General features: G+C 46.5%; 1 protein-coding gene and 1 non-coding gene across 4 annotated transcripts in view; both read right to left on the reverse strand.

Moving 5' to 3' along the window:
- Positions 1-26,415, reverse strand: part of PTPRR (protein tyrosine phosphatase receptor type R) — a 193,879-nt gene that overhangs the window by 9,168 nt on the left and 158,296 nt on the right. For all 3 annotated transcript variants that reach the window (XM_007666312.3, XM_007666311.3, XM_007666313.3), the window contains 5 exons: positions 20,596-20,675; positions 19,904-20,041; positions 6,424-6,534; positions 5,055-5,212; positions 4,524-4,637 (listed from right to left, as the gene is read on the reverse strand). In XM_007666312.3, coding sequence (XP_007664502.1) covers positions 4,524-4,637; positions 5,055-5,212; positions 6,424-6,534; positions 19,904-20,041; positions 20,596-20,675 — 601 coding nt within the window. The remainder of the gene's footprint in view (positions 1-4,523; positions 4,638-5,054; positions 5,213-6,423; positions 6,535-19,903; positions 20,042-20,595; positions 20,676-26,415) is intronic.
- LOC114816775 lies at positions 12,360-12,497 on the reverse strand. The gene has a single exon (XR_003764582.1). It is a non-coding gene; the product is annotated as a small nucleolar RNA SNORA7 (small nucleolar RNA).

The following is a 26,415-nucleotide window of genomic DNA, read 5'->3' on the forward strand; positions in this document are numbered from 1 at the left end:
CCCAACTGGAGCCCAGTGGACTGATCGACAGTCTGTGTTCTGGTCTTGTACAGCCTCCTATTCCTGTCTCGTTCACTTGCCATCCAAGGCAGCTTCACGATTTGCAAAGAAGACAGGTAAGTGGCTTAGGGTGTGGGAGAAGCCACACCAGTTCTCAGCTGGGCAGAGACCAAGGCTACAGAGGAAGTACTCTGACAGTTTGTTAGTCAATTGGATTTACTGAGCACTTACTGTGCGCCGAGCTCTGTACTGAATGCTTGGGAGAGTCCAATATAACGGGCACTTTCCCTGCCCATGACAAGCTCACAGTCCAGAGGGGAAGACGGGCATTAATATAAATCGATAAGTTACAGATATATACATAAATGCTGTGGGGCTGGGAGAGGGGTTTAATAAAGGGAGCAAGTCAAGGCATCACAGAAGGGAGTTGAAGCAAAGGAAAAGAAGGCTTAGTCAGGGAAGGCCCCTTGGACGGGATGTGCCCTCAATAAGACTTTGAAGAGGGGGATGGTAATTGTCTGTCGGATATGAGGAGGGAGGGGGTTTCAGGACGGAGGCAGGATGCGAGTGGTAGGTTGGGAGCCGAGTCAGATGAGATCGAAGTACAGAGAGAAGGTTAGCATTAACGGAGAGAAGTGTGCGGGCTGTGGGTTACAGACGGGGGAAGTCCTCGTCTGCCCTGGGTGAGGTCGGCTTAGAGTATACTGAGCCTTTCTGGGACCTGGGGGGACAGGCTCGGGGCGTCTTAGTCCTTGAGAGATGCTGATCGCCCTCAGGGAACAGGGGGTGCGGATGCTAAGAGCCCAGCGTGGGCTTCTGTTGCTAAGTGAACGACCAGCCACTGGAAAGCTGATGTTCGTTCACTCGTAACTGCCTTAACACCTATTTTCACTATGCATTCTGTACATGAACACGTAAGTACGCAGTTAGATACTGTGAGTGTTACAGCATGAATTATCCTTAACGCAGCCCCTGAATTACAGGAGAAATGAGTGTAGAGTAAAACACCAGTGAAAATGCACTGGTCATCATTACAACCATGACAACAGCAGTGATGACAATGAGCCCGATGACTGAGTAGACAGAGTGGGTTACCATAAGTTTGTGGTGGGAGGCTTCTGTCAGCCCTAAAGGGGAGGGGAAGAATGCATCTTTCCTCTCCCCCACCACCCCCCAAAGCCATATCACGGTGTAAGACCGCACAGCTTCACCTGATGGGGGGCACGGGATCATCCTTCCCACCCCTTCTGTACTCAGCTCAGAGAATGATGCAGGAAAGGGTAGAATAATAGGTGGAGCAGAACACTGTGATGCAGTAATTCCCCTTAAAAGCAGGTAAAAAACCATAGATTTTTAAATAGTCCTGGGCTACGAGGACTGTGGGCTATAGGAATCTTGGGCTATGAGAATCCTGAGCTAGGAGGACCTTAGGCTATTAGGATCTTGGGATATTAGAACTTTAGGCTATGAGAAACTTGGGCTATGAGACCCTTGCGCTATGAGGACCCTGGGCTAAGAGAGAGGAAATGGGGAGGATAGAGGGAAGGAGGAATGGAGGCAGTAAGAAAGAAGGGTGGGAAGAAGGAATAATAATAATAATGATATTTTTTAAGCACTATGTGCCAAGCACTGTTCTAAGCGATGGGGTAGATACAAGGTAATCAGTTTGGGGACAGTCCCTGTCCCTCATGAGGCTCACACTCTTAATCCCCATTTTATAGATGAGCTAACTGAGGCACAGAGAAGTTAAATGACTTTCCCAAGGTCCCTGAGCAGACAGTGGCAGACTCGGGATTAGAACCCACTGTCTCTGACTCCCAAGTCCGTGCTCTTGCCGCTAGGCTATGCTGCTTCAGGGGAAGGGAGGAGAAGAGGGACGAGGAAGGAGAGAGAAGGAGGAGGAAGAGAGGTGGGAGGACAGGGGAGGAGACAAGAGGGAGTGGGGAGGAGGAGCGCTTAGTACAGTGCTCTGCACAGAGGAAGCGCTCAACAAATACAACTGAATGAATGAATGAGGTTCCCTCTTCAGCTACAAGGCCGAGTGGCCGAGGGTCTGGGAATCTTGAATTTGCCACTGAAAAAGATGAGTTTCACATCTCTAAAGCATTGATCAAAAGCCTATGACTCAGCAACAGATCTCTAAATAATTCAACAGCAATTTCAGACTTGGAAACCAGAACAGTTTCACATTATTTTTCCGTATCAGTTTAGCTGGAGACACAACTGTGCCTACCCTCTGAGAGAAGCTAGATGTACTAAAATGCTAAGACTGGAGGTTTTGCAGGGCGAATCAGGAAGGGCAGGGGGGCGATTCAAAGTATGCTGGGGTAAAACAGCACAGTAAGGGCTTGTGTGGCATAGAATCTAAAATGGGACAACTGGACATCTAATTGGAAAATGGATCATTTTACAGCTTATAGCAACGAGAACAGTAAAGTTGCAAACGGTTCCATCACGAATGAACCTTCAAATGTGAGTGAATAGACCAACCTCATAGTAAGCATTTGAAACCAATCCAGAGAGTTCTCCTATAACCCAGGGTCGTATTCTTGAAGAACCCTGGACTATGAGAACATTGAATTACTGTAACCATCGGCAAAGTGGGAATAGCTTACAGTTGAATGAGAGATGGAATCCTACCCATTCAGTTACCTGGCTGCATGGCCAAGAAGCAGTCATCTAGTCCTCCAGACAGGAAATCGGACTCTCCAGCGACTTCTGCACTTTTCTACACTTGGTAGAGGTTGTAAATACAAACTTATAGGTTGGACTCCTTTCAATCTCAAGAGGTCTATCCCTCTCCTTACATTCAAAGCCTTAGTGAAGGCGCATCTCATCCAAGAAGCCTTCCCAGAGAAAACCCTCATTTCCTCTTCTCCCACTCCCTTCTGTATCACCTTGGATTTTCTCCCCTTAGCCCTTCCTCAACCCCACAGAATTTTATGTACCTACCCAGAATTTATTTATATGAATGTCCTCCTCCTCCTCTAGGCTACAAGCTTATTGTTTGCCAGGGAATGTGACTACGAACTCTGTTGCACCCTTCCCAGTGCTTAGTATTGAGCTTTACACACAGTAAGCGCTCAATAAATATGATTAATTGATTATTCCATATCCCACAGCATATAGCCTACTCTGGTCAGTGCCATAGATGGTCAGGGGAGTTGAATTTCCTCTTCATTCACCCTCCTCTCCCTCCCTCAGCCACCGTCCCACCCAACCCGATTGGGTCCTTTCTGTTCTGCCAAGGGGATGTTGCAGTCAGAACTCTTAGAGAAGGGCCCCAATTTTCCTTCTGTATCTTTTCCCTGACTCGTACCTTCAGACAGACTGGAATCCCCTGTGCCGTGAAGTAAGGCACCTAACAGTTGTGACCTTTTGCAACCGTGTGGCTGCCTTTTATGGATTCCAAGAGCTTAAGACCTCCGCCTTCTATTGCAATACCTTGACTTCGTCAACGAAATGCCCTCCAGATGGTCTGCAGGAATTACCAGAGCTCAGCCAGGTGCTCCTTCTAGATTGCCACTTCCTTTTCTACGTTTTTTCTAAAGATTTGGGTTTTTTTTTTCCCCAACAAGCACCAGCTGAGCTGCCTCTGTCCTAAAGAGCCACTTTTGGAGTTTACCCTGGGGTTCTATTTCTCTAGAATGAGCTGCATCTTGAGCAGATGGGCTAGCAAAACTCGCTTCAAGTAGGGTCAGTAAGATGGACTGTTGATTCATATAAAGCTGTGAATGAGGAGCACCCTTTTGATAAATGAAGCACTTCATTCTTACAGTCTAGTCCTCTAGACTGTAAACTCATTAAGGGCAGGGAATGTGTCTGTTAACTGTGTTGTACTTTCCCAAGCAGTTAGTACAGTGCTCTGCCCATAGTAAGTGCTTAATAAATACCACCGATGGATTGAATAGGTTCTGCCAGGCTGTGCTGGGGAGGATCAAGACTAGTACGCTTGGGAAAAGTAAGCAAACGGGCCGGGCTCTGGCAAAGAAAAGCAGACAGAGAAATAAAGGCAAAGGCAGCAAACACACACCCCAGTGGTGGACCACACTAAGATGTGAAAATGCAAGTGTTAATTTGGGATTTTCTTGCATTTGTTAATTATGGGTTCCAAGCAACACTTATTTAAGCAAGACCGTCAGATATGGGATGCTGACTTAGGAGCCATCCACACCTCACTAATGCTGTGTTCACTTCTTTTTGAAAAATGGCATTCGCTCTGTGCCAGGCACTGTACTAAGCGTACCTAGAAGATGACCAGGTTAGACACAGTCCATGCCCCACAAGGGACTCACGGTTTTCATCCCCATTTTACAGATGAGGTAACTGAGGCACAGAGAAGTTAAGTGACTTGCCCCGGGTCACACAGAAGACACGTGGTGGAGCAGGAATTAGAACTCAGGTCCATGCTCTTTCTACTAGGCCACACTGCTTCTTTCAGCTCAGTGAGTTCTAAAAGAGCACGGGCTTGTTTGTGCTTGTTTGTTTGTGCTCCCTTTTAAGTAGTTCTCTTAGCAACTCACCTGTCTACCCGTAGCTGACAAACAATGCTTAATATGTCTACTACTCCTTCTTCCTTCAATTGTTGACAACCGATGCACGTAGCAATGAAACACCCAGTTCTTCCTATTCCAGCGCTGAAAAGACACAAAATAAAAATATCAAGTCACATTTTTTCAGATGATGTTTTGGCCTGAAAAACCAAAAACAACCCACCAAAGAAACCAAATCAGAGACTTTCAAGTATGGTCCCAGGACAGTATCCATTCCTCATTCAAACAACTCTGTAATGTCTGGAAGAATGAATGGAAATGGTCCCCTATGTCATTTTCTAATAATTATTCTGATAGCACCTTCCTTCTGAGTAGCTCAGATTGCTTGCAAATATCTCTCCTTGTCAATTCTTCAAAACACACACACACACAAAGTCCAACTTTAGAGAAACTGTGTCTCGTTCTGAACATCTAGATACGATCTGGTGTCACTCTGAGGGCAGGGTCGACCGGGATCGAAGGTTTTCGATCTCTCATTCAGATTACGTCACAGTGTCCTACCTGCAGTGTACAACAATCGGCCCCCTTCCAGCGGAGGCCATTCTGTCCATCTCCACGTCCAGCATGAGCTGCAGAAGAGGCTGAGCGCTGTCCGGGGTCTTGTGGTCCGGCCAGGACGTGTACCAATAATGCTTCACATTTTGGGATTGGCTCCCTTGCTGGAAAAGGCCATGGCCAGAGAGCAACACGCCATCAATCGTGGAATCATTTCAGAGGGATCGAGTTCAATCAATTCATTGGACATAACTTCGGTAAATGTGCCAGACAACTCTTTCCTAACTTTCTAGTTGCTCTTTGGAAGCTCATTTGTTTGGAGAAAGTTTTGTCATCGGGACGGAGCTCTAGGAAGCCTTGCCTTTAGTTGGCTTAGCACGATGGCCACGAGCTAATTGCCGTGCCAAAAGAGAAATGCGATTCATGGTTCTTGAGTCTAGAGATGTTCTTTATATTTACTAGCGGAAGGCCCGTTATTCTTATACGTAACCACCCCCCCACCCCCGACCAGTGGAATCCATCATTTCCGATCCCCCGATTAGACTGTAAACCCGTCACTGGGCAGGGATTGTCTCTATCTGTTGCCGAGTTGCATATTCCAAGTGCTTAGTACAGTGCTCTGCACATAGTAAACGCTCAATAAATACTATTGAATGAATGAATGAATCCCTGTAAAGATTATTTTGCAAGATTCGCTTCTATTACAACCATCTCTATTCTGTATCATTTTAATCCACACTTTCTAGCAGGAACGTTACAGGTAAGACTGAGAGCACTGAGACGGTTGTTATCTTAAGAGAAAACAAGCTTCTATCTCCATTCCCTAGGATGATTTCAACTTTCCCTAAATTTGATGAACAACCTTGCTCTGAAACAGCCTACTCTGCAGATAATTAGAAAAGATTCGGAACAGGAAAAAATGGGTTTACGTAGTTCGCCTGGAAACATAATCACATTGCTTCCCACGCCTACAAACACCATTTCCCTTTTCGCTTTTCCTAAGACAAAATGAGTTTTGACATCACAGTGTCTCAACCACATCCCAGAAAAGTGGATGAAATTATTAAATATTCTTCCGCAAGATATATGTATGACAGCTAAGCTATTCGAAATGGGGTCCAAAACCTGACATCAGGAATCCGTTTAACAACCCTTCCCTATGCTCTTTCTAGTGCAAAAAATGCATTATGAATGGAATTTAACTTTTTTTCAGACCCTGAATGATTGAATTTCTTTTAACCTACTGTGCCATTATTTAATGTGCATCAATTCCCCCATAGAAGAATAACGCGTTCTAGAAACTTGATGCTAAAATATTCACTTTCTATTCTAAGAAATAGAATAGAGCACCAATTCTAAGCGAGAGGATCATTACCTTTAGGGTAAGGTCACGGACTGTGTAGTTATCACATTCTTTCACACCGATAACCAAAACTTCAACTTTTCCATAGATTCCTCTCTTCTCAGGCCAGTAGAGTACACATTTCTGGAGGAAAAAAACACAGATTAACCTAGTAAATATTAATAGTCTGGATTGCTCTCAACACCACCAGCATTTCAAAATCCTTCAGAAGGTATCAGTTTCTTTAACTAGATGGATTCACTCAATAGTATTTATTGAGCGCTTACTATGTGTAGAGCACTGTACTAAGCGCTTGGAATGTACAATTGGGCAACAGATAGAGACAATCCCTGCCCAATAACGAGCTCACAGTCTAAATGGGGATAAGAGGATGATCAGAAATTGGGAACTGTTACTCCATGGGAAAATACCGTAGGGTCCTGAGCGGGTTTTTCCACTGAGAAGTGGTGCGGCCTAATGAAAAGACCACGGCCTTGGGTGTCTAATCCCAGCTCTGCTACTCGCTTGCACGTTATCAATAATTATTCATTATTATAAAAATAAATTGTGTTATTTGTTAGGCGCTCACTATGTGCAAAGCACTGTTCTAAGCGCTGGGGGATACAAGGTGATCAGGTTGTCCCATGTGGGGCTCACAGTCTTACTCCCCATTTGGCAGATGAGGTCACTGAGGCCCAGAGAAGTGAAGTGACTTGCCCAAGGTCACACAGCTGACTAGCAGCGGAGTGGGGATTCGAACCCGTGACCTCTGACTCCCAAGCCCGCGCTCTTTCCACTGAGCCACGCTGCTTCTCTATTATGTGTGACCTTGGGCAGGTCACAACTTCTCGGGGCCTCGACTTCCTCATCTGTAAAACGGGGATTAAATACCCATTCTTCCTCCTACTGTGAGTCCCATGTGGGACAGGGATCGTGCCCAGCCATATTATTTTATATCTCCTCAGGTGTTTAGTACAGTACATAGTAAGGGTTTAACAAATACCACAGTTAGTATTCTAAGACCCTAAAGATCATTCCACCTCGAAGACTGTGAACTCGTGGGCAGGGAATGTTTTTGTTTGGTGTTGTAATGTACTGTCCCAAACGCTTAGTACGGTGTTCTGCACACAGTAAGCGCCCAATAAATATGACTGAAAGAATGAATGAACTCATTATGACGCTTGGATAATTACTGCTATCCCTTCCATCAGTAAACATATTTGTTAAAGAGATTGCTGTCAAAGAACTACCTCAGCTGCTCTAGAGTGACGCTGTTAGGGAAGCATGGCGGTTTAGTGGAAAGAGCACGGGTTTGGGAGTCAGAGGTCGAGGGTTCTAATCCCGGCTCGCCACTTATCAGCTGGGTGACTTTGGGCAAGTCAATTCACTTCTCTGTGCCTCAGTTACCTCATCTGGAAAATGGGGATTAAGACGTGGGAGAACCGGATTAGCTTGTATCTAACCCCGGCACTTAAAACAGTGCTTCGTATAAGTAAGTGCTTAACAGATAGCATCATTATCATTATTATTATTGTTTCCTCAGGATTCGAAACTAGCAAATCTTGGAGAAGAAGTAGCCACTGCGAGAAGGAGTCCTGGATCCCGCTACGGGTTTCTGGTTCAGAGAATGCAGAGAGCAACACTCTTCTACCTCATGAGGTTGATAAAAAGACTAATGTATGAAAGCGAGGGTTCATAATAATAGCAATCAAAGGAAAACACTTACTACTGCAGTATTAGAAATCAAGACCACCTTTCGTCATGATATCTGACTTCCGTCATAGTCCTAAGATACGATTAAGGCTTTATATTGTGGTCAAAATTCAGGTGAAACTTTTCTGGGACAACTGACAATTATAAAACAAAGTGTATGCTGAACTCATGCTCATTCAGGAATAAACTTTCCAAATCCAGTTAGCAGTTAACTGAAGTTTGTCTCTTAAAGCACTAGAAATATACTATTGCTCAATGAAAAAATGTAAAATTACTATTTGACCTAAGCAGTTAGGTTTTCTCACTTTACCAATATAGCCAAATTTGTTGTATGTTTTCTGTTACCAAACCAAGGTGCCAAGACTTTGTTCAAAGGCAAGCAGGGGGATTTTTATAAAGCCAACCCTTAATTCACTGGTCAAACATTACTTATTAGTTAATATCAGTTAAACAACTAGGGACAGAAGCCTAGATTACACCTGCTTTGTCAAAACTACTGCAAATGTAACTGAGAACCTAACGTTGCAAAATCATCTCTCCTAATTCTACAGAGTAAAAGAAAGGAAGCAGAAGATAAATCATCTTGAAATCACAGGGCATAATAAGGAAAAAGAGGCTTTCATCCTGCACGTCCATCACAACATTCTGAAACATGATTTTGAAACCCGTCACGTGTCAGGAGCTACGGAGCAACAGGCAGGTTATAGACCATTTCTATTACAGTGAAATCGCCCCTTCAGTGGCACAGCCTGCAATAAAAAAGGGATTTCCATCCTGATGCTCTTCAAACAGAAGGAAATCATTTGAGCATTAGTCGCTGCTGAATGCCAGATAATCAGGCGGTAGGTCTATAGTCTAACTGCCGCTTTAGGGCCCAATTAGCTAGAACGGTAAAGATTAAAGGTTAAAGACCCAGAAAGACGGTTTAAATAGCAATTCATCCCCTTACAAAATATCTCACATCCAACGGGTTTACTAAAAGAAATCATACTGACCAATCGGATTGGGTTCAGAGGAGCATCATCTGTGTCAGTGCAAGAGTCCCGGAGTTACGGGGCATCTTACAGCTTCTGCCTCCAAAAGGTGCCAAGGAAAGCCACAGAAACCTCTCAAAAATGCATGGGAAAAATCAGAAGGCATTCAGAGGCAGAGCAGCCACCTGGTGGCCCATGTACGCCCCATTATCCAGACTGAGAATTTAGTGGTGAAGATTGTCCATCCTCCCCGGGGGAGGGGCCCGCAGCTAAAAGGACAAGAATGGTGTCAGTGTGAAGGCACTCCCCGTCTCGCAGCGATACTTAAACCCTCTTCGGAGCCTTCTGGATAAATGGAAGCACCCTGAGCTTCCTCCTTATAAGAACGCAGTAACATAAAGAGAATAAAACTGTATTATCAACACCAGTGAACAAGTTGCTTATTAAAGATAGGCATAGATAGATAAAGATAGATATCCTTAGACTCGAGAGCTCTCAACTGGAGGGTTTTCCTTAACTCTTCACCAGCGAAGCAATTAGCAGCAAGCACTGTGTCAACAAACAATCTTTAATTCCCCATCTCCATTTCGCAGCACTATAGCTCATTTTTCACCCCGGAGTCCCAGCTATTTCACAAGAAAGTAGTCGAGTTCCGCGTTGCCGCGATTTGCTCCCTTTATTTACCCCCTCGGCCCCATAGCGCTTACGAAGATCTCCGTGATTTAGTTATTTATATCGTTGTCTGTCTCCTCCTCTAGACTCTAAAGTCATCATGAGCAGGGAATGTGTCTACCAACTCTGTTTTACGGTTAGGTCACGCTCTCACTGTGCTCGGCACAGAGCTTTGAACATAGTAAACACTCAGTCAACACGACTGATTGAGAGGAGAACAGAAGCTTGGGGCATTTTTGAAAAAAAGGCAGGGATGAGTGGGGTTTTTCCTAGGAGAAATTATTCCGTAGGAAGTTGTTATTAGTAGCAGTAATAATAACAATGTTTGTTAAGTGCTTACTATGTGCCAAGCCCTGTACTAAGTGCTGGGATAGACATAGATTAGTCAAGTTGGACACTGTCTCTTTTCCGCAGGTGGCTCACGGCCTAAATAGGAGGAGAAAAAGTATTCAGTCAACATCGCACAGATGAGGAACTGGAGGCCCAGAGAAGTTAAGTGACTGTCCCAAGGTCACCTAGCAGAGAAGGGGCAGAACCAAGGTGAAAACCCAGGTCCTCTGACTCCCAGGCCCTTATTGTTTCCACTCGGCCAAGCTGTTCATTATTATTAAAAAGAGGAAGAGAGAAGAGGGGTGAGCTCCCCCAAACAGTATAGTGTGGTTCGAATCCCGGATCTGCCACTTGTCAGCTGTGTGACTGTCACTTCACTTCTCTGTGCCTCAGTTACCTCATCTGTAAAATGGGGATTAAGACTGTGAGCCCCACGTGGGACATCCTGATTCCCCTGTGTCTACCCCAGCGCTTAGAACAGTGCTCTGCACATAGTAAGCGCTTAACAAATACCAAGATTATTATTATTAAGATTATTAAGTGCTCAATACATATCACTGCTTCATTAAACACTCTCATTACAGAAAGATTCGAGCTTTTAAATTGGGACTATGCACATACACTCCTTTGTGCATGAGTAAAGGAAACCAAAAGCGAGAGTTACTGACCACTTCTGTTGTATATACATCCACACCCGGTTTGGGTTGAAGTACTTTTATCAGAATTATAACTGCTCCTAACCTCGCTCTCTCTTGGTGTCGGCTCCCAGCCTTTGTTAGCTTTTCCAGAATAGATAGTCACCTGTTTCCTCTCAAACAAATGAAACGGATTCTAAATATACAGCTCACGGACACACGGAGTTTAGATGAATGTCCAATGAGTAGGAACCGCCACCGGGCTTCTTGCAATTTTACGTTCGCCTGTACTTCCCGGGTTTAGGAGAGCTCTCGTGTTCAAAATGAGCCCTGTGCCTCTAGTTGCTTTGGTGGGTTTTTCCCAGTGTATTTACATGAATTCACTCACTGGAACCTGCAATTATATCTCCCAAATCCAATCTAATCCCAAGGAATTAGAATACTGACACAGCTAGGTAAGAGAAAACAGTTGTCTTGAGAGAGCAAGGAATAGTGATGATACTGACGGTATTCACTAAACACCTACTAGATGCCAAGCACTGTACTAAGGCCTGGGGTAGGTTCAAGAAAATAATGATAACGGTATTTGTTAAGCGCTTATTATGTGCCAGGAACTGTTCTAAGCACCGGGGTAGATATAAGATAATTGGATTGGACACAGTTCTTGTCCAACGTAGAGTTCACAGTCTTAATCCCCATTTTACAGCCGAGGGAAGCCCAGAGAAGTGAAGTGACCTCCCCAAGGTCACACAGCTGGTAAGTGGCGGAAGCAGGATCAGAACCCATGACCTTCTCACTCCCAGGTCCGTGGTCTAGCCACTGGGCCGTGCTGCTTCCCTAATTAGGCCGCATACAGTCCCTGCCTCACCTGGGGCTCACAGTCTAAGTGGAAGGGAGAACGGGTATTGGATGCCCATTTTACAGATGAGGAAACTGAGGCACAAAGAAGCCTGGGGATTTGCTCAAGGTAGAAGAGCTGGGATTAGAACTCAGGATCAGAACTTCCAGGCCTGTTTTCTTTCCGGTAGGTCAGGCTGCATGCCTAAAAGACCGTAGAATTAGTCCTAATAGTATTTATTAAGCGCTGACTGTGCCGAGTATTGTATTAAGTGCTGGGAAAAAAAACACGTTTGGGAATTAGATGTGGTCTAATTCTGTGGAATGGAGGGAGGAGTAGCAAATGGAACTCTTTAAAGATCTTGAATGTGTCTGAACTTAAAAAGGAGGTATATCTCCAAAATCTAGGGAATTCTACACAGTCCCAGCTGCACACACAGAAGCTCTGACATAGGAGCAAAAAGTACTTGCGAGGTCTCAGACCCCAAAATTCCCTCGGAGGGAACAAAGTGGGTAATGGGATGGAGTGGGGGCAGTTGAGAGAGAGAGATATAATTAGGAGGGATCGAGAAGCACCGTCTTGTCTCGTCTCACGCTGTCGAGTCGTCTCCGACCCACGGCGAATCCACGGACACATCTCTCCCGGAACACCCCGCCTCCACCTGCAATCGTTCCGGTAGCGTATCCGTAGAGTTTTCTGGGTAAAAATCCGGAAGTGGTTTACCATCGCCTCCTTCCGCGCAGTCAACTCGAGACTCCGCCCTCGACTCTCTCCCTTGCCACCGCTGGCCAGCACAGGTGAGTTTTGACTTGTAGCAGATCACCTTCCACTCGCTAGCCACTGCCCAAGCTAGGAATGGAATGGGTAGGCCTCTGCTTAACTCTTCCACCTGAAGCCGAGACTGGTAGAAGACTGGTAACTCTCCAGGTGCCATTTTGAGAGGAGAAGAAGCACTGTGGCCTAGTAGGAAGTCCAAGGCCCGGGAGTCGGGGGCCTGGGCTCTAATCCTGGCTTCACCACTTATTTACTACGTGACCTCGGGCACGTCACTTAGCTTCTCTGTTCTCTGTTTTCCATCCTACTGATGTGGAACAGGGACTGTTTCCTATCTGTACTCCCCCACGTCCTCAGAACAGTGCTCTGCACACAGTGCGCGCTCAATAAATACCATTGATTAAGTGACTGTATCTACCACAGTGCTTAGTATATAATGCTTGGCACTTGGGAAATGCTTAAAAATGCCACAGTCGTCATCATTAATCAATCGATCATTTTTACTGAGAACTTACTGGGTGCAGAGCGCTGTGCCAAGCACTTGATAGAGTACAGTGTAACAGAGTAGACGCGGTAGACGTGTCCCCTGACAACAGGAAGCTTACCATCTAGAGGAGGAAAGAGCTGAAAGAGGAAACCATTATGATATATCTCGAGCTTCCGCTGCCAGTAAATCTTAGCCATAGAAGTCATGGTGGCGGTAGAAATACCACTGATTCAGTACCTATCAAGTCTGACGTGTCATACTAAGCCCTTAGCCGAACAGATTATTAACCACGCAGTCCCGGAAATAAAATGTAGCATTAAGTCCCGACCAATCGTACATGAAAACTGTGGTATTTGTTATTCGTTAAGCACTTCCAGGCACCGTATTAAGCACCGGGGTGGACACGAGCAAGTCGGGTTGGACAGAGACCCCGTCCCCGTCCCAGCCTCAATCCCCATTTGATCGGTGAGGTAACTGAGGCACGGAGGACTGAAGGGACACAGCAGACAAGTGGCGGAGTCAGAATGAGAACCCAGATCCCACTGACTCCCAGGCCCGTGCTCTATCCACTCGGCTGTGTTGCTCTCCTACCATGTTTCTTAATCCTAAAAAAACCCATGCCCTGCTTACTGAACAGTTCTGAATTAAGAGCATATGGGATCTCACACTTTCGAGAATCGTATTTTTTTTAAATTTTAACAGCTTCTTGTTTTTTTTAAAAATCCAACCGCATGTTTTTGTCGTCTACAAATAATGGTGCTTTTATTGGCTCTCTCAGCTACTTCATCCCATTTTTAAGAGTGTAAATGTGTAATTAAAGGCACTGGCCCCACCATTAGCTCCTGTTAACTAGCCAGTAAACAGATATTTTGAGAATGGGCATAGACTCTAAGAAAATATTTTGTGAAAATGTTTCATTCAAATAACAATGTTCTGCTTAGGAGCTGATGATTTCCAGACCAGATGCCATGCGAATGGCTGCGAATGGTTCAAGCTTGTCCTCAAGACTGTAAGCTCATTGTGGGCAGGGAATATGTCTGTTTATTGTTGAACTGGAGTCTCCCAAGCGCTTAGTAGAGTGCTCGGCACACAATAAACGTTCAGTAAATATGACTGACTGACTGACTATATATATCAATAAATAAGACAATAACATTACAGCCATTCCTCACCCCTCTGCTCCTAAATGGCATTAAAGATAAAGTGGTTTTGGCCTGGTGTGTTGGGAAGCCCCAGATCTGGACAAGCTGGTTTTATCCACTCTCTTCCTGGATCTGGTTAAAACTCAACTTATGTACTTTCACCCTATTTTAGTTGATTGGTGTTAGAGTGAAGTGGAGGAAATTTTATGGGGCAAATACTTACAGTTCAGGTTGAAAGAATTACTTCCTATTTGCACAGCACTGATTCGAGGAATTTGGGCCCTAGAGCTTCAACTGGGGTGATTTCCAAGCAGCACGAAACAACCATTTAAAAATCATCTGGTCCCCTTCTCTTGCAATTTTGATGGAAACAACCACTCAATCAATCAATCGTACTTATTGATCGCGCTCTGTGTGATGAGCACTGTAGTAAGTGGTTGGGAGTGTAAAATGTAGCAATATAACACTATAACAGAGTTGGTAGACACATATAAGCTTGTTATGGGCACGGAACGCGTCTGCCAATTCTGTTGTGTTGAACTCTCCCAAGCCCTTAGAAAAGTGCTCTGCACCTAGTAAGCGCTCGATAAATACACTCGATTGATTGATCGATGGAAGGGGACTGAGGGAGGGGTGAATAAAGGGAGCAAATCCAAGCGCAAGGGTGACCCAGAAGGGAGTGGGAAAGGGGAAATGAGGGCTTAGTCGGGGAAGGCCTATTGGAAGAGATGGGCCTTCAATAAGGCTTTGAAGCTGGGGAGAGTCATTATCTGTTGGTTATGAAGAGAGAGGGTGTTCCAGGCCAGAGGCTGGACGTGGGCGAGAGGTCGGCGGTGAGATAGACGAGATTGCCGCCCGGCGAAGAGGTTGATGTTAGAGGAGTGAAGTGTGCGCGCTGGATTACAGCAGGAGAACAGCGAGGTCAGGTAGGAGGGGCAGGGGATTTTAAACTAGTATGTCCAACCCAATCTATTCATCGATGGTATTTATCGAGATCTTTATGCAGAACATTTTCCTAAGCACCTGGGAGAGTACAGTACAATAGAGTTGATGGACATGACCCCTGTCCTCAAGGAGATAACAGCCTAGTGGGGAAGACAGCCATTCATTTTTATTTCTTCTTAAAAGCAAGAAGATTTTAGGTTCTCTATATCTTGTGCCAATCCCATTTTGCAAAAAATAAAACATAAAAAGTGCCCAGTAAAAGGCTGGAATTGCATAATCACCCCTCCCGGCCTCACTGGCTTATGTACAGACCTGTTATTTATTTATTTATATTAACGTCTGTCTCCCCCTCTTGACTGAAAACTCGTGATGTTACATCGTACTCTCCCAAGCACTTAGTACAGTGCTCTGCACCCAGTAAGTGCTCAATAAATACGATTGAATGAACGAACGAATGTAATAGCACTCGCTGTCCACTGCGGCCTCAGTGTCCCTTTGGAACGCTGGGATCAAACAGGAGCCCATTCCACGTAGCCTGGGAATTCCTAAAGATGGCCCTCTCAGTCTCTCGCCCTCCCTTGCTACTGGGAGGAAATGACTGCCGTCTGCCCCGAACAATGACGGTAAACACCAACTGAACGGGCAGTGCAAATTTGTTATTCAGATGGTTTCCTGAGAGTCTGAAATCCACTGCGCCCTTCTTTTCAAAGCCATTCTTCTCTCCGTTTTGTTTGAATAGCTGAAATTTCAGAATTTCCTCTATAACCTCCCAGATTGCATTTCTGAACTGTCTGGGCAGCGGGAGGTTTTCAGGAGCAGATCAATAGTGAAAACTTCCCACATGCTCACGGTGACAGCGTGCCCTATCGGTATAGCCGGCTCTGTGGAAATCCAGGCACGTGACACTGATCGTTATACTGTACTCTCCCAGGTGCTCAATAAATAGGCTTAAACGAACGACTGAATGAAGGATCTGAAGGACAGAACTCGAGCCGTTTCTTCAAAATAGTCTTACGGTGCCCCCAGACATCTTTCAGAATCAATCGTTCCATCCGTATTTACTGAGCACTTACTGTGTGCAGAGCACTGTACTAAATGTTCGGGAAAGCACGACACGGCAATAAACGGAGACGATCCCGGCCCACGGCAAGCTCACGCTCTAGAGAGGGAGAAAGACAATTTAATAAATTACAGAGATGGGAAATAGATTTCGGAAGCTAAAATTCAAAGCACCGGCCATATTCCTGGTTTGCAAATCCACCAGCAATCAGTCAAAACATTTGGGCTTCTCTAGATTATCAATAAATCCATAGATGGTATTTATTAAGGGCACCGTAATAAGTGCTTGGGAGAGGACAACAGAGTTAGTAGACATGATCTTAATCCTTAAGGAGCTTAAAATCTAGCAGAAGGATTTTTCAGTTATGGACAGACTTTCTTGCACTCCATATTATGAATGTAATCAGGTAAAATTGCTTCTCAGGTCCAGAAGGAGTGACATTTTTGTCCCCTTAAGACCAGAGGAAGAACAAGAGCAGGTGGTGCCATGTAGGTGTTCATTATTGCTGCAGACAAATAGTAATAATTCTTATTAATAATAGTATTTTTAAGAGTTTATCATGTAGGAAGTACTGTAATATGCACTGGGACTTCTCAGGGAGCTCATGCCTGATCGATCAATCAATCGATCGATCAATGGTATTTACTGAGCACTTCGTGTGTTCAGACCACCGTAACAAGTGCCTGGGAGAGTGCATTAGAGCGGACAGGCACGATCCCTGACCTCAAAAAGCTTCCAGTCTACCAGAAGGACAGACCTTAAAATAAATGACTCCTAGGGGAAGCAACCGAGTAAAAGGATATTTACTTATGGGCTGTGGTGGGGTGAGTATCAAAGCGTTTAAGTCACTTTCCTCTGCTGGGCCTCTGTTTCCTATCTCCTAAGGAAGGATGGCAAAACCTACCCCTCCCTTCCTCCGAGGACCATCGAGATAATTACACACTTTGTACGCAGAGCCCTCTGCACACACTAAGATAATAGCAATATCAACCACTCTGAAACGCTGCGATCGGGTCCTAAATGCTCTGAACCCCAACTTCATAAGAACGTCCGCTGCCGAACGCGGAATGACATTTCATCTTCTCTCTTTGTTTCTCTAAATTACACGGGCAAGACTACCTAGCTCCTGAGTTACATTTTTTTTTTACTGTTAAGCACTTATTATGTGTCAAACACTCTTCTAAGCGCTGGGGTAGATGCAAGGAGATAGGTTAATAATAATAATAATAATAATAATGTTGGTATTCGTTAAGCGCTTACTAGGTGCCGAGCACTGTTCTAAGCGCTGGGGAAGGTACAGGGTAATCAGGTCGTCCCACGTGGGGCTCACACACTTTTAATCCCTCTTTTTACAGATGAGGGAACTGAGGCACAGAGAAGTTAAGTGACTTGCCCACAGTCACACAGCTGACAAGTGGCAGAGCTGGGAGTCGAACTCATGACCCCTGACTCCGAAGCCCAGGCTCTTTCCACTGAGCCACGCTGCTTCTCTAGGTTGGACACAGTCCCTGTGCCGCATGGGGCTCACGGCCTAAGAGAGAGGGAATCATTCATTCGTTCGTTCAGTAGTATTTATTGAGCGCTTCCTATGTGCGGAGCACCGTACTAAGCGCTTGGAATGTACAACTTGGCAACAGAGAGAGACAATCCCTGCCCAATGACGGGATCACAGTCTAATCGGTCTGAATCACTCAGTCGGCCGATAGTATGGGAAGCGGCATGGCTCAGTGGAAAGAGCCCGGGCTTGGGAGTCGGAGATCACGGGTTCGAATCCCGGCTCTGCCACTTGGCAGCTGTGTGACTGTGGGCAAGTCACTTCACTTCTCTGGGCCTCAATTACCTCAATCTGGAAAATGGGGATGAAGACCGTGAGCCTCACGTGGGACAACCTGATGACCCTGTATCTACTCCAGCGCTTAGAACAGTGCTCTGCACCTAGTAAGCGCTTAGCAAATACCAACGTTATTATCTACTGAGGGCTCACTGTGTGCAGAGCGCTCTACGACCTTACCATATTCCCTGCCCACGACAAGCTTCTGTTCTGAAGGAGAACTGAGAGCCGAGGCACAGAGAAGTGAAGTGACTTGCCCAAGGTCCCACAGCCAGCATTTGGCAGAGCCGGAATTAGAACCCAGGTCCTCTGACTCCCAGGCCCCTGCTCTTTCCACGAGGCCGTGCTCCTTCTTCCCCCTGACCCGGCACAGTCTCGCTCCCCAAATCTGACAGAAACACAGCAGCCCCATATGCAAAGCCCCCTGAAAGCCCACCTCCTCCATCTCGCCTTCCCTGATTAATTCTCGGCATCCCAAATCGTATAAACCCTTCAGTTACCGCTAGGATTTTTTTTCTTCGTGGTATTTATTAAGTGCTTACTCTATTCCGGGCACTGTACTGAACGCCATTCTCATATCCACCACCCTCAGCATTTATACATACATGTTCATTCAATTACATTCAATTACTTATTTTGTTACTCGGTAACTAGTTTTATGTCTGTCTCCTCCAGCTTCTTCTGAGCAGGCGATGTGTCACTTTCTTGTTTCATACTTACAGTAATGATAACGATGATAATAACACCAATAATGAGAATATTTGTTAAGGATTTACTACGTGCAAACGCTGGGTAGATACGAGGTAATTAGATTGCATGAGACATGATCCCTGTCACGCACGGGGAGGGAAAGGAGACAAGTACTGCATTTCCAGATTTCTGGATGAGGATACTGAGGCACAGAAAAGTTAAATGACTTGGACAAGGTCACTTAGCAAGGAAGAAGAAGAGCCAGGATTAGAACCCAGCTCTCCTGACTCCCAGACCCGAGCTCTTTCCGACGCACCCAGAGAACCCTTACTCAGTGCAGCGTGGCTTAGTGGAAAGAGCCCGGGCTTGGGAGTCAGAGGTTGTGGGTTCTAATCCCTGCTCCGCCACTTAGCAGCTGTGAGACTTTGGGCAAGTCACTTATCTTCTCTGTGCCTCAGTTACCTCATCTGTAAAATGGGGATTCCAAGTGTGAGCCCCATGTGGGACGACCTGCTTACCCTGTATCTACCCCAGGGCTTAGAACGGTGCTCGGCACAGAGGAAGCGCCTAACGAATACCATCATTATCATTATTATTATTAATTATCATTATCTGCTCCTCCCTAAGAAACAGGGCAGAACCAGGCTTGCCCCTCAGAATAATAATAATGATAATAATAGTTGTGGTATTTATTAAGCATGTACTATATGCTAAGCACTGTACTATGTGCTGGGGTAGATACAAGAAAATCAAGTCCCGCGAGGGGTTCACATTCTAACTAGGAGAGGGTATTGAGATAGAGAGAAGTTAAGTGACTTTCCCAAAGTCACAACGCAGCTAAATAGCGAAACTAGGATCAAAATAATAATAATAATTAATATTACTATAATAATAATAATAATAATGTTGCTCTTTGTTAAGCGCTTCCTCTGTGCAGAGCACCGTTCTAAGCCCTGGGGTAGATACAGGGTAATCAGGCTGTCCCACGCGAGGCTCACAGTTAATCCCCATTTTACAGATGAGGGAACTGAGGCCCAGAGAAGTGAAGTGACTCGCCCACAGTCACACGGCCGACAAGTGGCGGAGCCGGGAGCGGAACCCGTGACCTCTGACTCCGAAGCCCAGGCTCTTTCCGCTGAGCCACGGTACTCGTTAAGCACTTCCTCTGTACCGATCCCTGTTCTAGTGCCGGGGTGGATCAAGTTAAGCCGGTCGGACACGGTCCCTGTCCCACATGAGGCTCGCACTCCGAATCCCCATTTTACAGATGAGGTAACTGGGGCCCGGAGAGGTTAAGTGACGCGTCCCAGGTCACAGAGCAGACATGTGGCGGAGCAGGAATTAGAACTCAGGTCCTCCTGACTCCTGGACCCCCACTCTTTCCTCTAGGTCACACTTGCAATCCTTCCGGAGAGTTCCTACCTCATTTTTTTCTTTCAGCTTGGTGATCATGACGATGACGGGGCTGTCTTCCTGCCAGATCATCTGCCAGAAGTCGTTCACGGTGGTGATCATCGGTCCCTGGGTAGCAATGAAAGCTCTCTCCTTACCACCGTAACCCTGGTTTGGAAGCGGACACGAAAATATTGACTTTCAATCCTGCCTTGCGCCAATACTGAAAGATTTTAGGGGACGTTCGCTCCAAAAGCAACACAGACGGTGGGAAAGGAATTTACGAGACCACGGCAGAATCGATCAGTCGGTGGTATTTAATGAGCGCTTACTACGCTTTTGGGGGAGTATAATAAGACAGTGTTGGAAGAGGTGTTCCCTGTTCACACGGGCCGGGGAGCCGGGCGGTAAGATAAACTATGGATGCGGACAGAAGTGCTGTGGGGCTGAGGGTGCGATGCCCAAACCGCAGACCGGTTCACTAGACTTTTCCTTTTCCGGTAAAACCGCGCACTGGTCCGCGTTTTGTGAGATAAGTCGTGAGCGAATCCGCGAGCCCTTGCTGGAGCCTGGCAGTTAGCGGGCGATGAATGTAGCTCAGGGGATGATGAGGGTTAATTAGCAAGGCAGACGAATCAGAAATCAAATCAAATTTATCAGAGTCTGCTCTATTAAAAAATCATTCCGACAAGATGGTCCGAGAAACACGTTTACTCACTCACCCGGATGTAATTAGCATTAATGTAGGTGCTCAACGCGTCAGTGGCGTTTTTTGGCTTCAGACACACTCTGCTGAGCGGATCTAAGAATGAAAACAAGATGAATAGAAAATTAAACACACTGGAGGGTTTCTGTCACCTCTCCTCAGCGGACACGAACAGGAGCAGGTAGAAAGCTCCGCAAAGGAGACGGAAGCTTCTTAAGGCGGATAAAGGTTCTGTTTCAACCCTATTTGTTAATTTAGAAAATATCAGAGTGGAAGAAACTCCCATTCTTATGGACTTCGGTTTTGCCAGAGTAAACACACAGTCCAAGAGGTTACTGGGGATGGAGATGAGAGACGGGAAAGAGAGAAACGGTTTGGTCGAATGCTTGGTACGGAGGAAGACACCGTGACGGAGCACATTAAATACCAGTCGGCCAGTTGGCCGACTGACCGGAAGAATGGGGCAGTCTGACCTGTGGACAGTGACAAATTATCTTCGTTCTTTTTTTTTTTAAAATGCTATTTGTTAAGCACTGACTATGGGCCAGGCACTGTGTTAAGCGCTGGGATAGATACAACATAATCAGGTTGAACACAGGCCATGTCCCACTTGAGGCTCACAGTTTTAATCCCCGTTTTACGGACGAGGCAACCGAAGCACAGAGAAGATAAGGATTCGTCTAAGGTCACGCAGCAGACGGGTGGCAGAACCGGAAATGAAACTCAGATCCTTCTGCCTCCCAGGTCCGGGATCTATCCACGTGAGAAGACTGCTTCATCCTCGGGACGGGGTTTTTTTGGTTTAAGGGGGAACGTGACTCAGTCGATCCATCGGTGGCTTCTGGCTGGGGGTCGATCCGCATTTATTGGACGCCTACTGGATGTAGTGTACTGGATGACGGTGAAGCCTAGTGGAAAGAGCGTGGGCTTGGGAGTCGGAAAACCTAGGTTCAAGTGCGGGCTCCTCCACTTGCTGGCTGCGTGACCTCCATACCTCAGTTTTCTCATCTGTAAAATGGGGATAAAAGAACTCTTCTCCCGCCCTCTTAAAGGGTTAGCTTTGTTTGGTACAGGAATCACGTCCGATCTCCTTATCGTGTATCTTCCCCGGTGTTTAGCACAGAGTTTGGGATATAGTAAGCCCCCAGTGAATGCTACATTTGTACGCGCGTGTATGTGTGTGCATTTGTTGTATAATAAATATACCTCCCTGTACTAAGAGCTTTGGAGAGTACGATATAAGAAACGGCGTAGCTCAGCGGAAAGAGCCCGGGCTTGGGAGTCAGAGGACATGGGTTCGAATCCCGGCTCTGCCACTCGGCGGCTGTGTGACGGGTGGGCAAGTCACTTAACTTCTCTGTGCCTCAGTTACCTCATCTGTAAAATGGGGATCAAGACCGTGAGCCTCACGTGGGACGACCCGATTACCTTGTATCTCCCCCAGCGCTCAGAACAGGGCCCTGCACATCGTAAGCGCTTAACCAACACCAACATTCTTATTATTAGTAGACCTTATCACCTCCCTTTAAAAAAGCTTACAAATTAGAGGCGTAAAATAAATTCCCAATGGGAGGAAGAAGAGACTGGAAAAATGGACGGGTGCCTAAATAGCGGAGTACGTCAATCTATACGTACAGGAGTTCGAGGGGGATTTATGGAGGCAGAAATTCCGCGGACCAGCGGAGCTGCAGTCGAGCGAGACTTCGCAGGTCACACTTGCTGACTCCCCTAACGGCCCCAGTTTTGAAAACCGGAGAGTCCACGGCTGTTAAGGTCAACAGTCGCTGGGAGGGAGTGATTCTTTCGGCCTGGAGACGAAGCCCTCTGCTTGGTCCAGCGGAAAGGTCACGGCTCCGCGAATCGCGACACCCGGGTCCTAATCCTGGTCTTTGCCTGCACGCGCACTTCGCGATGAGCTGAAATCCCACCTCACTGCATCCCGCGTCCCTGCAGGAGGGTGACTGGAAGGAATGAGAGTTGTAGTGTGTTCTCCCAAGCGCTTAGTACAGTGCTTTGCGTGCAGTAAGCGCTCAGTAAATTCGACCGCGTCGTTTCGCGCAAACTACTGTCACTATAATCTGTGCAGGTTCTCAGTCCCCAAGTCTGAGATTCATCCATCGATCCTGATCGTCATCATCATCATCATAATTTGTTAAGCGCTTACTATGTGCCAAGCCCTGTTCTAAGCGCTGGGCTAGATACAAGGTCATCAGGTTGTCCCACGTGGGGCTCACAGCCTTAATCCCCGTTTTACAGACGAGCTAACTGAAGCACAGAGAGGTTAAGTGGCCTGCTCAAGGTCACACAGCAGACGAGCGGCGGAGCCGGGACCGGAATCCGGGAGCTCTGGCTCTTTCCACTACGCCGCGCTTCTTCTGCGATGAGACGCTCCATCCGGACTGTGGGAAAAACCCTGGAGAGAACAGGGAGGGAGGAAGGGAGGGATTGTCTGTCTGACGGAATGGATGACTGGATGGATGGGAAGAGGGAAGGTTTCTTCTTTCTCACACGTGGGATGGCGGACTGTAAATTGCGAAACAGCGGGGACAGGTGGAAAGAGCAGGGTCCTGGGAGTCAGAAGGACCTGGGTTCTAAATCCCGGCTCCGCCACTTCTCCGCTGTGTCATCTTCGGCAAGTCACTTCACTTCTCTCTGCCTCGGTTCCCTCGTCTGGAAAACGGGGATGAAGGCTGTGACCAACCCGAAGCAGCGTGGCTCAGTGGAAGGAGCGCGGGCTCGGGAGTCAGAGGTCACGGGTTCTAATCCCGGCTCTGCCGCTGGTCAGCTGTGTGACCTTGGGCAAGTCACTTAACTTCTCTGTGCCTCAGTTACCTCATCTGTCAAACGGGGATGAAAATTGTGAGCCCCGCATGGGACAACCTGATCACCTTGTATCCCCCAGCGCTTAGAACAGGGCTTCGCACGTAGTAAGCGCTTAACAAATACCACGATTTATTTATCTTGTATCCATCCCAGCCCTTAGTAACAGTGTCTGGCGCATAGGAAGCATTTAACAAATACCATTATTATTATTAATAACAAGCTCCTCACGGGCATAGAGTGAAGGGTTGTCTATCAGCTCCACTGTACTGTCCCAAGCGCTTAGTACAGTGCTCTGCACATGGTAAGTGCTGAATAAATACCAGTGATTAACCATACGGTAGATTAGTAGCAGACCGGGCAGACGGGAGTCCCGCATTTTTGAATCAGGGAAGAAGCCGCGCTTGGTTACGCCACTCAGTTATTCCTACAGCCGTTCAATTAGGCACAGGGGCATGATTGCATTGTATTTTCAAAAGTCCATTTTGAAGGAGTGTAATAAAACCACATTGCCATTTAACGCGGAGTAATCGTTCGCGGCTTCTTCAGCGCGACTAGCAGAGAACATCCGGCATCGGTAATTTGGGATTTTCCCCAGGTTAAGTCAAAAGATGTAAAGGACAACAAAAATGAGCATTTGTGAGGATGGCAGGATGGTAGTAATTTATTTAATTTATTAAATGCTTACTGTGTGCAGAGCACTGGACTAAGAGAATTCAAAAGTGGAATCCTAAACATAATCCCTGTCTCTTGGGGGGCCTCACAGAGTACAGGTGGGGTGAAAGGACTGGAGAGAGACACATCGGGATTGACGAAACCAGTGAAACAAGACGCAATCACACAAAATGGTCCCTAACTGGTCCCATTCCTGCCTCCTTCACTAGGAGAATTTTGCCTTTCTTCAGCCTATAAGGACAGGAAGCTTCTCATTTCTTTTCGCTTGCCACTGATTAGTTGCAGTTTCCACCAACTTCCAGTCGTGAAAAAAAAATAAATCCCTCCTGTTTCCTTTAGCTTTCACAATGTGCCTATGATGAGCCTGAGGCAGTATGGCCTTTACCCTACTAAACAGCCTTTAGGAGCTAGCTAAGGCAGGATTCAGCGTGGCTCAGTGGAAAAAGCCCGGGCTTGGGAGTCAGAGGTCACGGGTTCGAATCCCGGCTCCGCCACTCGTCGGCTGTGTGACTGTGGGCAAGTCACTTCACTTCTCTGGGCCTCAGTTCCCTCATCTGTAAAGTGGGGATTAACTGTGAGCCCCACGTGGGACGACCTGATGACCCTGTATCTACCCCAGCGCTTAGAACGGTGCTCTGCACATAGTAAGCGCTTAACAAATACCAACATTAAATCTGTGTTTTGTGATACTTTTATCAAGAGTACAAAATTTGCTGGGGAAATAATTTCGGTTAAAATCCTTTTGTAAGCTGTGTCATGGCCCCTACTGGGTTAATCAATCAATCTGTCGTATTTACGGAGCATCTACTGTCTGCAGAGCACTGTGCTAGCACTTGGGAGACTACGATACGGTAGAGTTGGCGGACCCTTGGCCCAAAACGAGCCGGCAGTCTAGAGACATTAATACGAATGTCTAGAGACGGACATTAATATGAATAAATAAATTAGGGATTTGTGCACAAGTGTTGTGAGGTGAATACAGGGTTTAAGTGCAAGGAATGGCTTCTTATTCGATAATCATAGTAGTAATCATTATTTTTAATAGAGGTTCATTAGGCTCTAGCTAAGGGCCACAACCAAGAAATTTTTCCTCATCCCCAAAGCATCCCCCTTAAGCAGGACACTCAATCAAGTTTCATTTAGACACTCAGTTAGCTCTTTCTCCCCTTCCTATCCTCTCTGCTCTCCGCTACAGCCCAGTCCAAACACTTTCCTTTTCTAATGCCAACCTATTTCCCTTCACCTCATCTTTCTGATATTCTTCTCTTGCCGGGAAGTCCCCTCAACCCGATATCTAACAGACCACCGTTCTTTCCGTCTTCAAAGACCTACTGAAATCTCACCTCCTCCAGGAAGCCCTACCTGCCTCATCCCGCCCCCCGATTTCCCCTCCTTATCGCATCACCTCTTCGCTTAGTACTATCTCCAAGGATCAGGGTGTTAATCTCACTTCCCCACACAGCGCTTCTGTACATATCCTTAACCATTATCATATACATATATATGTATATTATACACTTCTCTGTGCCTCAGTCACCTCATCTGTAAAATGGGGATCAAAACTGCGAGCCCCACGTGGGACAACCTGATCACCTTGTATCCCCCAGCGCTTAGAACAGTGCTTTGCACATAGTAAGCGCTTAACAAACACCACCATTATTATTATCATATGAGCATAACTTATTTTTTGTCACCCTGCCCCACCCCGAATGAGTAGATGTTCAATAAATTCCACTGCCTGATGGACGGGTTGATAAATACAAGTCAAAGAAAAGGATAATAATGTCGGTATTTGTATTTGCTAAGCGCTTACTATGTGCCGAGCACAGTTCCAAGCGCTGGGGGAGATACAGGGTAATCGGGTTGTCCCACGTGAGGCTCACAGTCCTCATCCCCATTTTACAGATGAGGGAACTGAGGCCCAGAGAAGTGAAGTGACTTGCCCACAGTCACCCAGCTCACAAGTGGCCGAGCCGGGAATCGAACCCGTGACCTCTGACTCCCAGGCCCGAGCTCTTTCCACTGAGCCGCGCTGCTTCTCCGAGCCACGCTGCTTCTCCGGGACGGCCCTTCAGTAAGAGGAAAGATTGACATTCATATAGTTAGGTTATTTATTATTCATTCAATAGTATTTATTGAGCGCTTACTATGTGCAGAGCACTGTACTAAGCGCTCGGAATGGACAAGTCGGCAACAGACAGAGACTGTCCCTGCCCTTCCGAGGGGCTTACAGTCAGAGAAGCAGTGTGGCTCAGTGGAAAGAGCATGGGCTTGGGAGTCAGAGGTCATGAGTTCGAATCGCGGCTCTGCCACTTGTCAGCTGTGTGACCGTGGGCAAGTC

The sequence above is a fragment of the Ornithorhynchus anatinus genome, chromosome 14 (assembly GCF_004115215.2).
Source record: "Ornithorhynchus anatinus isolate Pmale09 chromosome 14, mOrnAna1.pri.v4, whole genome shotgun sequence".
NCBI lineage: Eukaryota > Metazoa > Chordata > Mammalia > Monotremata > Ornithorhynchidae > Ornithorhynchus > Ornithorhynchus anatinus.